The 13815-nt window shown below is 41.6% G+C and overlaps 1 protein-coding gene and 1 long non-coding RNA gene across 2 annotated transcripts in view; one reads left to right on the top strand and one right to left on the bottom strand.

Annotated features, from left to right (window-relative positions):
• The window catches only part of LOC307220191, a 203519-nt gene that overhangs the window by 76420 nt on the left and 113284 nt on the right, over positions 1–13815 (top strand). The window lies entirely within an intron of this gene.
• The window catches only part of ABCA12 (ATP binding cassette subfamily A member 12), a 122173-nt gene that overhangs the window by 54885 nt on the left and 53473 nt on the right, over positions 1–13815 (bottom strand). Inside the window, exons 21-25 of the mRNA XM_079974801.1 lie at positions 10589–10679; positions 9556–9735; positions 7504–7819; positions 5496–5610; positions 154–483 (exon numbers count right to left, since the gene is read on the bottom strand). Coding sequence (XP_079830927.1) covers positions 154–483; positions 5496–5610; positions 7504–7819; positions 9556–9735; positions 10589–10679 — 1032 coding nt within the window. The remainder of the gene's footprint in view (positions 1–153; positions 484–5495; positions 5611–7503; positions 7820–9555; positions 9736–10588; positions 10680–13815) is intronic.

Raw genomic sequence — 13815 nt, 5'->3', positions numbered from 1 at the left:
CCCCCAGCCTTCAGATGTCTTGAACTACAATTCCCACCAGCCCCACCTAGCACTGCCCTGCTGGAGCGGATGGGAGTTGTAGTCCAAAACTTCTGTGGGCTCCAGGTGCTGCCCCAGCACCTTCATGCATCTTAACACAGCTGAGAGGTTTACCAGCAGGCTCTTCACGGAAAAGCTGACGTGATTCTCAACGACAAGCAGGACGATGAATGGGAAAAAGGTCAAGATGTAGATGAGACAGCCCACCAAGGCAGCAATGTTGGTGTTGTTGAAGAAGACGCTGATGAGGTAGCACATGGCGATGATGGAGAAGCTGTAGTCCAGGAGGTACAGGAACAGTATCACAACGTTTATTTTGGAAAGGACGTTCCCAACTTTGAGCATAACAATGAGAAACGTGGTAGTAATTAGGAGAAAGGTGGCGCACTCAATGAACCAGGCGATGAAGTGACTGCTGGAATTGACACCCATCATCTTCATATACTATGGAGGGAGAAATAATAAAAGGATAGCCACTTAATTGAATTCAAACATGGATATTAGTTATTACTATTATTTATTATGAAAACAAATTTAGAAACCAGTTTCAAAGAGGTGCACAGGGTAAAAACAGACTAAAACACAGAAACACAAACTCAAAGAAAAATAAAATCAATTTAGCCAACTCTAAAGCAATAAAACCATTTAGACAAACACCAAAGAATTAAGTGCTGTCGTCTTCTAAAGAAGGTAAAGGACCCCTGACAGTTAAGTCCAGTTGTGAACGACTCTGGGGTTGCAGTGCTCATCTTGCTTTACTGGCAGAGGGAAAATGCCGTTTATCTTCTTGCTGGAGCGGTACCTATTTATCTACTTGCAATTTGACATGCTTTCGAACTGCGAGGTTGGCAGGAGCTGGGACTGAGCAACATGAGCTCACCCAGGTAAAAAAGGTAAAGGACCCCTGGACGGTTAAGTCCAGTCAAAGGCAACTATGGGGTTGTACCGCTCATCTTGCTTTCAGGCTGAGAGAGCCGGTGTTTGTCCACAGACAGTTTTCCAGGTCATGTGGCCAGCATGACTAAACCACTACTGGCGCACGGAGGACCGTGATGAGTGCCACAGCACATGGAAATGCCATTTACCTTCCCACCACAGTGGTACCTATTTATCTTCCTGCACGAGTGTGCTTTCAAACTGCTAGGTTGGCAGGAGCTGGGACTGAGAAATGGGAGCTCACCCCATCACGGGGATTTGAACCGCCAACCTTCCGATCGGCAAGCCCAAGAGGCTCAGTGGTTTAGACCACAGTGCCACCCGGATATTCTAATTATGTACATAGTAAGATGGCCATTGTCTCTTCTTTTAAAATAGAAGGGGTGACTGGTGGTCTGCAGCATTAATTTCAGTTTTACAATCTCTGAGAGGGACATGTCAGTCCTTACCAGGAATGCCCAAATTGTGCCCCACTAAACTGAATATCCACACCCTAATGAATTGTGAGAAATCAGATGCTTGAGGTCACTGTTACCTCTCCAGTTCATATTTCTGCAAACTCTGACTAACAGCAAAGTAGGTTTTGTTTTGTGTGTGTGTGTGTTTTAAAATTGGGTGTTGTAGAGGTTGCCTTACAAGGCCAGTGGGCTATGTGTGCATTGATAGGTTTACAAATGGCAATGGCCCAACCTATCAAGTGTGCTCCCAGTAGGGACTATTGACTGGTGCCAGGTCAGCAATAGCTCTGCCAGCTTCTTCCAACAAGTATTGTTTCCTGCACCATAATCTTTAATGTATTATGATCAAAAAGTTGGAATCTCTAACTTGCTAAGCTATGACAAAAAAAATATGAAATAAATAAACTAACACCATGGTGGAGTTCAAACGGAGTGGCACTTACCTCCCAAATAGATAGAATAGCTGGTATTTTTGAGAAACCTAATATTTTAAATTGCCAATCTGCTGAACAAATCATGCACCCCACCCTAAAATCCACTCCATTTAACATTTCCAGGCTGTTTCTTTGGAGTGAACATTTATAACTCAAGGATTAGAAGGTAGACTTCGTTGTACGACATCCCTGAATGCTACTGGTGCATGTGTGAAATATTTTGCTCCATTTGCCCCAAATATTTTGCCTGGTTATTTTTTTAACTCAGCATAAACAAGAATGTGTGGACCATTTCTTATGTTACATTGTTGAGCTGCTTTAACACAGCTTCTTCCCTGGCAAAAACGCAACACCAGAGGTGTGAGAAGATCACACTATAACTCCTCCTCATGCCTGCATTACCACATTTTGCAAGAGAGAATTATTCTGGCATGGCCAAGACTCTCTGAAGCTAACCTCTGACAGAGCTACTCTGCCCTTTCCCTACAAATACTTTGAGGATTAGATACACAGATATAACTCTACAAATTTGAGACTCTCCACACTTGCTGCTGTTCTAATATTACACAAATGACATCAGAGCTGTTTCACAGTGGAACAAATTCCCTCAGAAGGTGGTTCATGCAAGGTTTTTAAGCAAAGGTTGGATGGCCATCTGTCATGGATGCTTTAGCTGAGATTTCTGCATTGCAGAGGGTTCGACTAGAGGACCCGAGATGATTCTGTGAAATAGTAGTATCTCTGTGGGGATCTGTTTGCTCAAAAACAATAATTTTCTTTGTTTAACCTGTGGAATCGATTGAATCGCTAATGAAAGTGCTAAAAGTCCCACTGAGTGTTAGGACAGCACACAGGAACACTTTTAGCAGAAAGAGCCTCATATTTTAAATAAGTGTACACTAAATTGAGAGTAGTTGGGCTAAGGCAATAATTGATTCTGTGGAAGTGGATGCTGTACTTCACTGACTACCAAGACAAAGAATTACAAAGCCCTTTTGCTCTTCTGGTGGAAGTTCAGTTTGAAAACTAAATCAAGTTAAGAAGGGGAAAGATTTTCACATTGATCGCTATGTTGTCTCACAGGAAATCTAATCTTGCACATGCCTCACTTGAGATAATAACACATAAAACACCATGGTATGTAAGAGGTCAGGGAAGTAGAATCATGTCAGAAGAACCAATTATGAAAGAAATAATTTCTTAACAACTCGCTGATGTATCTAAACAAAATAGCAAACAGCTTCCAATCACTGATCTTACTAATGACCTTTCTTCTATAATCTATGGCTTTCTTTTAGAGAACCATAACCCAAAGAAGCCCTTTGCTGTGTGCCTTACGAAAGGTCAGACCGTTTGCACATCGAGTTAAGCATGGCTGATACTGATTGGCAGTGGGTCTCCAGAGTTTCAGACAGGAGTCTTTCCCAGTCAGGCCTGGAAATGCCAGGGATCAGAGTGGCTCAGAGTGTGACTGTGTGGCTGTACTGGGCTCAAAATGTCTGGGGTGCCAAAGCAGGCTCTGCCACCAGTACTCCACTGCATGGCGAGAGGTGTGGGGAGAGGTGTGCCAGATTTTGGCGGTGCACAGAGTGCCGCTGAAATCTGAGGTGCCAAGGTCCGTCTCTGCAGGGTTCGATCCTGAGACCTTCAGCATGCAAAGCAGGTGCTCTTCCATTGAGCAACAGACCCTGCCCAACTACACCCCACAGTTTTCCTCTTGATGTTTGTTCCCAATGGAACTTTTCCAGACAAATATTCCCTGTTCGAGTGCCAGGAAAGTGAGAATTATACTCCTGCACATATTTTGTCACACTGCACACTGATGAAATGGGGGCAGGGCTAATAATATGCATGATGCATAACTAGCACGCAGGACACATGGTCTTGACAGGGAAAGCTTCAAGTGCAGGTAACGAGAGAGCTGGACCATAAAGAAGGCTGATCGCTGAAGAATTGATGCTTTTGAATGATGGTGCTGGAGGAGACTCTTGAGAGTCCCATGGACTGCAAGAAGATCAAACCTCTCCATTCTGAAGGAAATCAGCCCTGAGTGCTCACTGGAATGACAGATCCTGAAGCTGAGGCTCCAAGACTTTGGCCACCTCATGAGAAGAGAAGACTCCCTGGAAAAGACCCTGATGTTGGGAAAGATGGAGGGCACAAGGAGAAGGGGACGACAGAGGATGAGATGGTTGGACAGTGTTCTCGAAGCTACCAGCATGAGTTTGACCAAACTGCAGGAGGCAGTGGAAGACAGGCATGCCTGGCGTGCTCTGGTCCATGGGGTCACAAAGAGTCGGACGTGGCTAAACAACTAAACAACAACAACCTTAAGCATGAACTGCTGAAATGTGCACTATATGTGGAGCTGCCCTGGAAGCTGTTTTGGAAGCTGCAGTTAGTGCTGAATGAGGTAGCTGAGCTCTTATTGGGGACTGCCTATTGCCAACAATTTACACCAATCGTGACAGAACTACACTGGGTGTCTATATGCTACCAAGCCCATTTCAGGGTGCTTGCATTGACTTATAAAGCCCTACATAACTTAGAGAGAGTGCCTCCTCCCACATAGATCTGCCTGGCTGTTGAGATCTACCAAGGAGGTTTGTCATTGTGGGCCCCAGCTTTGGAGCACCTCCCCTTTGTGCTGCAGCTCCTGCTCATCCTTCTGATGTTGCCTATTTGCCTAGGCCTTTGCTGGATACCAGTGCCTGGATTCCTGTCATTTATTATTTTTCAAGTTGTCATTTATCTGTTTTAATTGTATCCTACCCTAGAATTGTGTTGTGGTGAAAGAAGGGTAAGAAATATTTCAAAGAACAAATAATGTTAAATATGCATAATTAGGAGTAAGAACAGAAGGATCTCCTTCTACTTTCTTGGTTTCTCATTTTTCCAATCTTAAATTGAGTTCTCCACATTTTGCATCAATTTATAAATGAAATTGTAAAAATCTTCCTGAAAATCCATCAACATTGAATACAAACTCATTTTATATGCAGTTTTGACTAATGTACACAATTTTGCAAGCAATGTCCCCCAATGCAAGGAGTTTTCACTAATATATTCATTTTTATGTATACTTTTCCTGAATATATGCATATTTTCAAACATTAGTTGGAGAACTGCACCGCAAAATGTAGATGTGCTTCAGTTCACATACTGTTTCAGAAAGTGCAAATTCAATAGCTTCAGCTTTCACTGGGAAAAGGAACTGAATTTCTCCTGCATCCCTACACAGGAGTGATAAACAACTTAGGAGCACCACAAAGAAGACTGGAATGTCTTCAAGATCAACTTCAACTGCTAGGCCCCTCTACATTCTTGGAGAACTAGCGCTGTTAGCTTTTAAAGGTGCAAGTCTTGTTGGTAGTCTATCTCTCATTCTGAAAAATGAACTCTGAGACCTGCCTTCTCAGGTCTTATCCAGAAGCAATTTCCACTGAATTTGCTTGTTTGAATTGTTTTGGAGAGGAGCTCAGGGCATAGCTTTCATAAGTGGTTTCTCTGTCAGTCTCTGTGAATAAGTTAACAGGGAACCCTATAGACTGGATTCCTCCCACCCAGGTACTCAGACTCTGTCAGATACAGCCGCAGGGTGAGGTGAATACTCAAAACTTCAGACTACCTCGTAAAGCCTCAGGTCTTTTTCTTCAACGAGTTTCTTCACAAAGGCTGCAATGTAAAGTATCCAAGCAGCCATCAACATGAATGGAAGGGAGTAAGTCACACTGGTTAGGAACCTGTAAAAAGAAAAGCAATTATTTAGCTGCAAAGGCAAAGTATGTTGGATTAGGGAGGGATAACTAACATGACTTTCAACATAAAAGCCTTTGTTTTTTTCTCTGAAACTTGGACCATAGTTAAAAAACATTTGGCTCATTCTAGGAAGTGATAACTACATTCAATGAAATAATTTTTGCTATTACAAAAACCTACAGCTACTGGTTTGTGGCTCTCAGAGTCCCTACACTGAGCCATGTTTTGTGCCCCACCCTTCCTTGCCTGATACTTAATATTCCTCTGTATAAACCTGTGTAGGGATAAAGGTGCAAGGGCTCTTATACCTTTGCAAAACTCTATGAAGTTAGAGACTGGAAGTAGTTTCAATTTTCCACCTCAAAACAAAGCATACTATGTTTTGCCATGTTTTGCAGAAATATCACTTGACGCTGTAATCTTCTCAGGAGATGAATATGAAAGCAGCAATAACATCTATGCCAGACAAGTCCTGTCCTAGTCATGTTCACTCAGACTTATATCCTACTGTATTCAATATGGTTTGTTCCCTAGCAATTTCCTGTGTATACAGGACTGCAAACTTAGATTTACTTTTGAGTAAACATGCATAGGTTTAATTTGTAAACTGAATCATATTTACGTGGAACTAAGTCCCACTGAAAATGAATATTTTTGCAATCATTTATTGATAGAGCATACATGGTATTAATTTGGTATGGATCCACTTGTATTCTGAGTTTACTTACACAAAACACTTGGATCAAAGACAATTTACCATTAGCATTGCCTAAAACAGTGATAGTGAGAAATCAAACCTTACCATGGCTATCATTAAATAATTTAATAAGGGGAGATTCCTATCTGAGAAGTAAAAATTACTTAATTCTTAAAGTTAAGATACAGGCAACCAGATGTTGCAGGATTCCACAACAATGGGTGGGTGGGTGTGGGTAGGAAGGGAGGTGGGTAGAGGTTGGCATAAAAGAAAAGGAACATAGTTTTTCAGGGTTTCGCATATTGTTAAGGCAGCCTATGAAGGCATAAATGAAGCTTGGGTACATTCAGATGTAACACTCTCCATGAGTTGGATCAAAGCACAGGCAGACATTATATCCAAACTATCAAACTGTGATTTGAATGAGCCATCCAAATCAGGATCGCTGTTTGCTTTGGAGGTCCTGCTTGATCCCTTTGCCAGTTGTCACATTATGGTGATTTTACCTGACCAGGAAGTGTTTTAGCAAAGAAGCCTGATACAACTGCTGAGGTTGTGAGTGACCATATTTCTGTCCCACTATAATGTTTATTTATTTATAAATATATTTATATAACACTATATCATAATACCATATCTATATACCATTAAAAAAAACCCTCATAAAAATGTATACTCAGAGATCATCTGCTATTGAGGAAAGATGGTTTCCTTATTGTCTGCATCAACTTGGTGGCGCAGAACAGTTTCCAGCAGGTTTTTGAAGGTTAAAACAGAAAGCACCTCCCAAATCTCTGTTGCATAACATTCCACTGGGCTGCTGACACCAAAGACTCAATTTAATGTTGCCAATGATGTCCCTGCAGATGATCTCAGTGACTGAGCCAGGAGATAACAGTTCAGGCAGTCCCTTGGGTACCCTGGACCTAAGTTGTTGAGGGCTTTGTAAATTGGTGCAAGGTCCTTGAAGGTGGCCCAGTAGTAGGTGGGCAGCCTGGGCAGATGTTTTAACAGTGGTGTCACATGTTGGTAGCTTTGTGCCCCCACCCAGGACCCCCATTCTGCACCAGGTGGAGCTTCCAGACTAGGCCCAAGGGCAGCCCCACAGAGAGCATACTGCTGTAAACGCTCTACCATTTATTAAACACTCTGCTTATCGAGGTTTAGTCAGCAGACTTACATGTCTTTGTTGTAGCAGGGGTAGGGGGTAGCCTGAACTTGTACTGCGATTTCTTCTGCGGTTTTCCCGGTCTGCAATTCAATGATTGCTCTGTCAATGCTATCCTGGATGTAGATAAATGCTCGGCTGTAGATCTGACTTTGCGAGGCTGAGTTATGTGGACCCACCGTCCAGATTTTCTCTCGTATTCTTCTGGTTGTTTGGGAAATCTTGCTGCTCATTCGGATGGTGTAGTTGACTAGCGGTGGAAAGGAAAGGTTGCCAGGAATTTCTGTCTCCTCCCTCTTTCTGTCTGAGAATGGCTTGAAAATGATACCTTTTAAAAGAGAAAGAGAGAGAAATGCATTTCACTGCAGCAGGGCTAAGGGGGCTTCGTGTCAGTAGGTTCCTTACTGGGGTGGGGGCCATCAGCAAGTTGACCCTTCACACTAGCCTTGAACTCTGGCATGCAAACTCAGAGACCTATAGACAGGGATCAGAAGTTGTGTCTGCTGTTGGTCCTCCTCACCAAGTTTGGTCCTCCCCACCAAAATGTCCTCCTTAAATTACACGTCTACTTGCCTCTGAAGCAAACACACATTTACTTTTCTCTCCCCAGCCCTGCAACCATGCTTCAGACAAACTGGTCACCTTTTATTTTGTTTTTCAGATATCTTGCAAGTTCCTTAATTAAACATTTGTTCAGTAACCACTAAAGAAGAAAACCCAGTAATTTGGAATCGAACTCATGCATTGCTTCATTTTAATAGGGAAACATCCACAACATTTCCCAGGGTCCCTATATCACATGCATCACCATACAGACATTCTGGAAATAAGTAAACTAATCTGTCAGCCATTATAACCAAACAAATCCTGTTAAATATGTTTCTGAGTTCCTTATCACCTTGTTTCTATATGTGCTACAAGACAAAAGAAAGAACTCCAACTGAAGAGAGAGAAAATGTTTTGTCATATAGAAAATTGATAATGGAATTTGAAGATTACATTTAATGAAAGAATTGATGCAACAGATTTGTGTAGTCATAAGTAATTCTTGTAGCTCGATAGTTTCATTTCATTTCTTATGGTAATAATGATCCCTCAGTACTCAACACAACATTATTCAACACAACATAAATTGTTCTGGCATGATCTTATCAGTATGTAATACTGATATTCTATCTCTTTTTATCTGGTAAATGCCACTAATGTATCAGATGCTATATTGATTCTGCAGTTCTTAATTGACAATGCAAACTTCTTTTGTTTTGTGCGTTCAACTTCAACTGTTTTGCTTTGTTTAACTTGTAACTAAAATTATCAAAGAATAAATAGCTAAGAAATAAAAAGCAGTTACTGCAAACTTTAAAAATCACTCTAGTCTAGGGAAAGGTGGGTGAATTGGCAGAACAGGCTTCCCCTGGGTTTGATGCTCAAAAGAACCTGCCAAAAACAGGTTGAATACAATTGCCTGGCCTTCTCACTGTTCTAGCTGTGTACACCCTTTATTTTGCTTGTGATCTCAAGCATGCTTTAATAAAATGAACAGGCATTAATATAATGTCTACTGCTATGATTCTCAATTTGCAAAACAGAGTATCTTAAGGATGTTAAGTTAGTATACAATAAAAACACAGGTATATCATCAGATTTGGGGACAGCTGAATTGAGAATTGATATGGCACTGCTGCCCATGTGCCCATTGGAGGGAAAAGGTGGGAAGAGAATTAAACTAAAAATTGAAGTGAGCTGTACATCCGATTCACACCTGGCCACTGCAGTCCCTGGTGATTCTCGCAACAGACCTTGCTTACAGATAACCTCAGTGCATTATGCACTTTCTTCCTAGACAGCTTGTTTGTTTTAAAAGTTATTTCTGAATGATGCTGGAAACCATGCTACTGGGGATCAGCTTTGATTTGTCAAGTAATGTATTTCAAACCACCGATGTAACAGACCAGAATGATTTATCTCAGCCCAAAGATCCACATTTTAACACCTCATCTTGAATTTTGGTTGAAAACTATTTCATTTCAGTAAAGAAATCCAAATTCAGATGACAATACTCACTTGCAAGAAGTTCATTCTTCAAAAAGAAATCTTTTGCCACAATTTCCAGCTCCTCTACAGTCTTGAATGGACGGATACGATCAAACAACACACATGAGGAGATATTTACTGAAAGTCCTGCTAAGACGCTAAGCTGGTTTATGATGTCAGCATTATTCTGTAGTTCCCAACGTATATCATCTGGGGGTGGGGTGGGGAAATGAAGCAAGAGAACCAGAATCAGTGGTGGACTTTGAGCTCTCAAATTTCAGCAGCGCCCTGTGCGAGACAACCCCCCCCCCCCCCCGCCCCCAGCCTCTCACAATGTATTCTACAGCATTGTTTTGGCAAGGCCTGCACAATGGCACCCAGGATGACCACACCAGTTGCACCAACCTAAAACCACCTCTGCCATAATCTATTCTCCTGTGGAAGACACAAGAAAACCTAAAAATTAGCAGAAGTTACTTTTAGTACTTTCTGTTCACAGATTCATAAAGCTGAAAAAGATCTAATGATTGCCTCGTTCTTTCTGAAAGGGGTAAACTTGTATCTGGCCTAGACCACTTTAGACTACAGATGAGGGCTGAATGACCAAATACTCTTCCATACAAAAAGCAAATCCCTTCACAAATAAAACCACACATTAGGGTTCATCCCATTTTGGGTGTCTCCAGACAGTTAATATTGTGTGGAAGTGAAGGGATTCAAGTGCATACCAGAACTTTAGATTTGCATGATTAAAGTGGGTTACAGGGCTCTGTTACCCCTGAGCAACAATCCCACTTCACACAAGAACCTGATGTTTTGCAGTTTGGGAAGCAACAGGGGTGTTCTGTCCACCCCACAAAATGTAGTCCCTTTCAGTGGGTACTGTGTCAACTAGTATGCGGCCCAAAAAATAGGTGTCTCCACAGGGTACTGCAAGTAATACACACTTATGTTTTCCTATAGAAATCAGCGGCAACCACCCACTTATGTGATACAAGTAAAGATGTATAATCAGGAACATCTCTAGTACTGTTAGCATGCATGGCTGTGTGCAACAACTTACCCAGCTCATCAATTTGGTTTAGAAGGTCATCAGCATCTAGTTTCACCATGAGTTTGATGAACACTTGCACAAAGGGATTATGCAGTGCATTCTATGAAATAATGGAATGAGAGCTTGGTTAAACAAAGTATATTCAACCACTTTTCAAAATTAGAACCACAGTTGTCAAAAGGAGGAAATGAGTCCCCTGTGAAGAAGGTATGGTCAGTTCCCAGAGAAGACACAAGCTTTTCCTCTTTCAGTGGCTGGCTTCTTGTGTCATGTAGGCCAGGCCCAGGAACTGAACCTCAAGCTTTCCATTTGTAGAAGAAAAAGGGCTGGACTGGAACCAAGCCATGGAACACACCAGGATTAGCACAATTTTGCCATGATAATTATATACCAAGGCTGAGCATGTAGTGGGTTTTAGCAAACTGTTCCCCAATATCCAAAGATGACTGTCAAACCCAAAACTCCCTATATCTACATTTCTGGCATGCCCTTCCCTTCGCTCCTATTAATCTGCCCATCCCAAAACTATGCATCCAGTTTCTGTATGTCATGTAACTGTTGCTAACTCAGTTTAAAGGAAGGGAGGAATACTTCTGAACTTATGTGCCTCACATTGTCTGAATGATGGCCTGTTTTTGTTAATCAAAGTTCTCCAGGTGAGCTTATCAGTCTTCCTAGTTTCATTCAAAACAATATAGAGGAGGGTGAGGTAATCCATATGGGAGAAAAGAGTCACAGTGGAAGAAATATGTAACACTACAGCTCAATCCTCTCTTTTTTTAAACTTTTTTTAAAACTGTAAATCTAAACTTGGTCTGAGTACTAAGCAAATTTGGCCTCAGAGTAATGGCAAAAATTATCCTTCTGCAAGAGAGCAGTTTTATTAATAGCTAGGGATGTCGGAGAGTTTTGCTATGGGCAGATGCAGATATGGAAAGTTCTTGTTCCCAATATTCAGGGATGGAATTCCTTGAAGTGAATGCAACCCACATTCACACTGGCATCTATTTTATTTTCTTCAGTACGCAGGTTTGACATAATTAATGTAATTTTTTTACATGTCACTTCACCTGATGTTCCACAATGCTCTTATCATGAAGCTCAATAAATGTTTAGAACCCTGTGGGGAGATGGCTAATTCATGGGCCATTACCTGCTTTATTTACTTTGAAAGAGAATTAACAGGAAAGTGGGGCTGATGGAGGCACTGCCAAGGTATAAGAAAGTCACCGATGTACACAGGTGTTGCTTTTCTTTTTTTATTTCTGAAGTGTTGTTTGTTGCCTAAGGCAGCCCATATGCACTAAGACTGCAAACCTGAGAAGTAAATCCCATTTAATTCAGTGAGGCTTACTCTCAGGTAAATAGAGTTATGGATTCAGCCTTGATCTGCTTCATATTGTGAATTTTAGAAGTCAATGGAATGCAAAAATGTTTTTTTTTCATATGTAAATAAGTGATCTCTCTTATTACCTGTGGTTTTATATTTCTTCCTCTGTTAAAGTCCTAGCCTCTTTGTCAAAGTGGGGAGAACCATCTGGATTTTTGACCACTATAAAAATGCCCATAAAAGTAAACTTCAATTAGATTTCTGGCTACATCACGAACTCAATAGCAGTAGCTCCTCACTGCCCTCCACAGGCAAAGGGGAGGTTCAGGCAGGGGATAGTCAGGATTTTTGAGGCAAAAAACCTGGCAATGTTCCCCAGTGGGGTCTGGGGAACTCCCTGCATCCCGCTGCGCCGCTCAAGCCCATGTCTGCCAACTTGAAAGGCAGAGCGGGTGCGACCTGGGAGTGTGTCCTTGCCATGGAGGAGCCTCCATCTCCAGCATGATTTGTAGCTGGTTCATCCACAATTCGGTTAATTGGCATTAATCAAGAGGCGCTCCTGGACCAACATATGCTAATGGGCTGCAATCAGTCAGCTGCTGAAAGGACTGTGCTTGGCTCTTTGAAGGGGTCTGAATGTTATCTTTGAAGCTTGAGAATCCTTATAACAGCCAGGAAAGGAAGGGGGAGGACAAGGTGCTTGGTGCTTTCTTATGGTTTTCAAATGATCTCATTTATTCCTCCCCCCCCCCCCCCCCCGCATAATGAAAAGGATGTGTGTAGCTACTGCTATGTTATTCTGTTTGTTACTTCAAAAAAGAGGGGGGAGGCTTTTGATTTATTGTCAACAAGGAATTTAACAAGGGTTTACTAAGCCCTCCCCCCTCGACTGAGGCTGAATGGACTTTATTTAAAATTATTCCTGAACTGCTGTTGGAGGAATGCAGTAGGGAGAGAATGAAATGCTGCTAAACAGATCTGGCAAGGAGACTGAATTTGAGAAACTGTGTGCCGAGGAAGAACTCCAGAGCAGAATTTTAATGGCAGAGTTTGGATATGCATTCCGTGAGTTATTTATGGCTGCAGCTCATACGCTAGTTGGTAAACAACTGGAAAAATGAAATTTGACCTTGTACCATCCAGATAAACACTGCAAAGAACTGAACAATGGAAGATAGTAATTAACTCTCCCAGCACACCAGGTCTGGAACAACAATGTATATGAAGGACTACACACGTGAAATGGATTACTTATTTACAAGATGTAACGGAGGTGCTGGTTGTAAGGTGAAAAAAGCGGCCAGCTGGAAGAATGGTTAAACGGCAAGTGAAGGATCTCAACTGGACTCAAAATAAGAAATGATGTGGCAATGTGAGGAAATGATGATCATGATCATAAGTTTAGAACAGGAGTGGAACACCTGATTTTAAGAAATTGAATTAAATTAATTTGGTTTGATTTGTAATAACTTGGAAAAAAGGAAATTTAAATTAAAGTTCCTTTACTTTTTTCCCCTTGAAATTTTCTTGACTTGTAACTCAACTGCCTACCTCTGTTAACTGAGTGAGGGAAGCAATATAGGATGGCAAGTTTATACTGAGTTGTGAAATCAAGGCAGTGAAAGAGGCTACAATCTTAACCTCACTTACCAGAAGGTAAGCCCCACTAAATTCAGTATGACTAACTTCTAAGTAGGCATGGTTAGGTTTGCATTCATAGATGGTTTTGTAATGGTCCATTAGCCAGTTCACTAACATTGTCTTTAAGGTGGCACAAGGATATTTGTTGTTTATCAAACTTTGAAAGGGAACATGCAGGAGAGACAATGGATTTGTAAATATAGCATAGCACAGCAGCATAGATCATGACAGATTGAAAACAAAACCATAGCACACAGTGGAGCAG

This window comes from Podarcis cretensis (assembly GCF_951804945.1).
Source record: "Podarcis cretensis genome assembly, chromosome: 1".
In the NCBI taxonomy this organism is placed as follows: Eukaryota; Metazoa; Chordata; class Lepidosauria; order Squamata; family Lacertidae; genus Podarcis; species Podarcis cretensis.
This window is presented reverse-complemented; position numbering and strand designations above follow the sequence as displayed.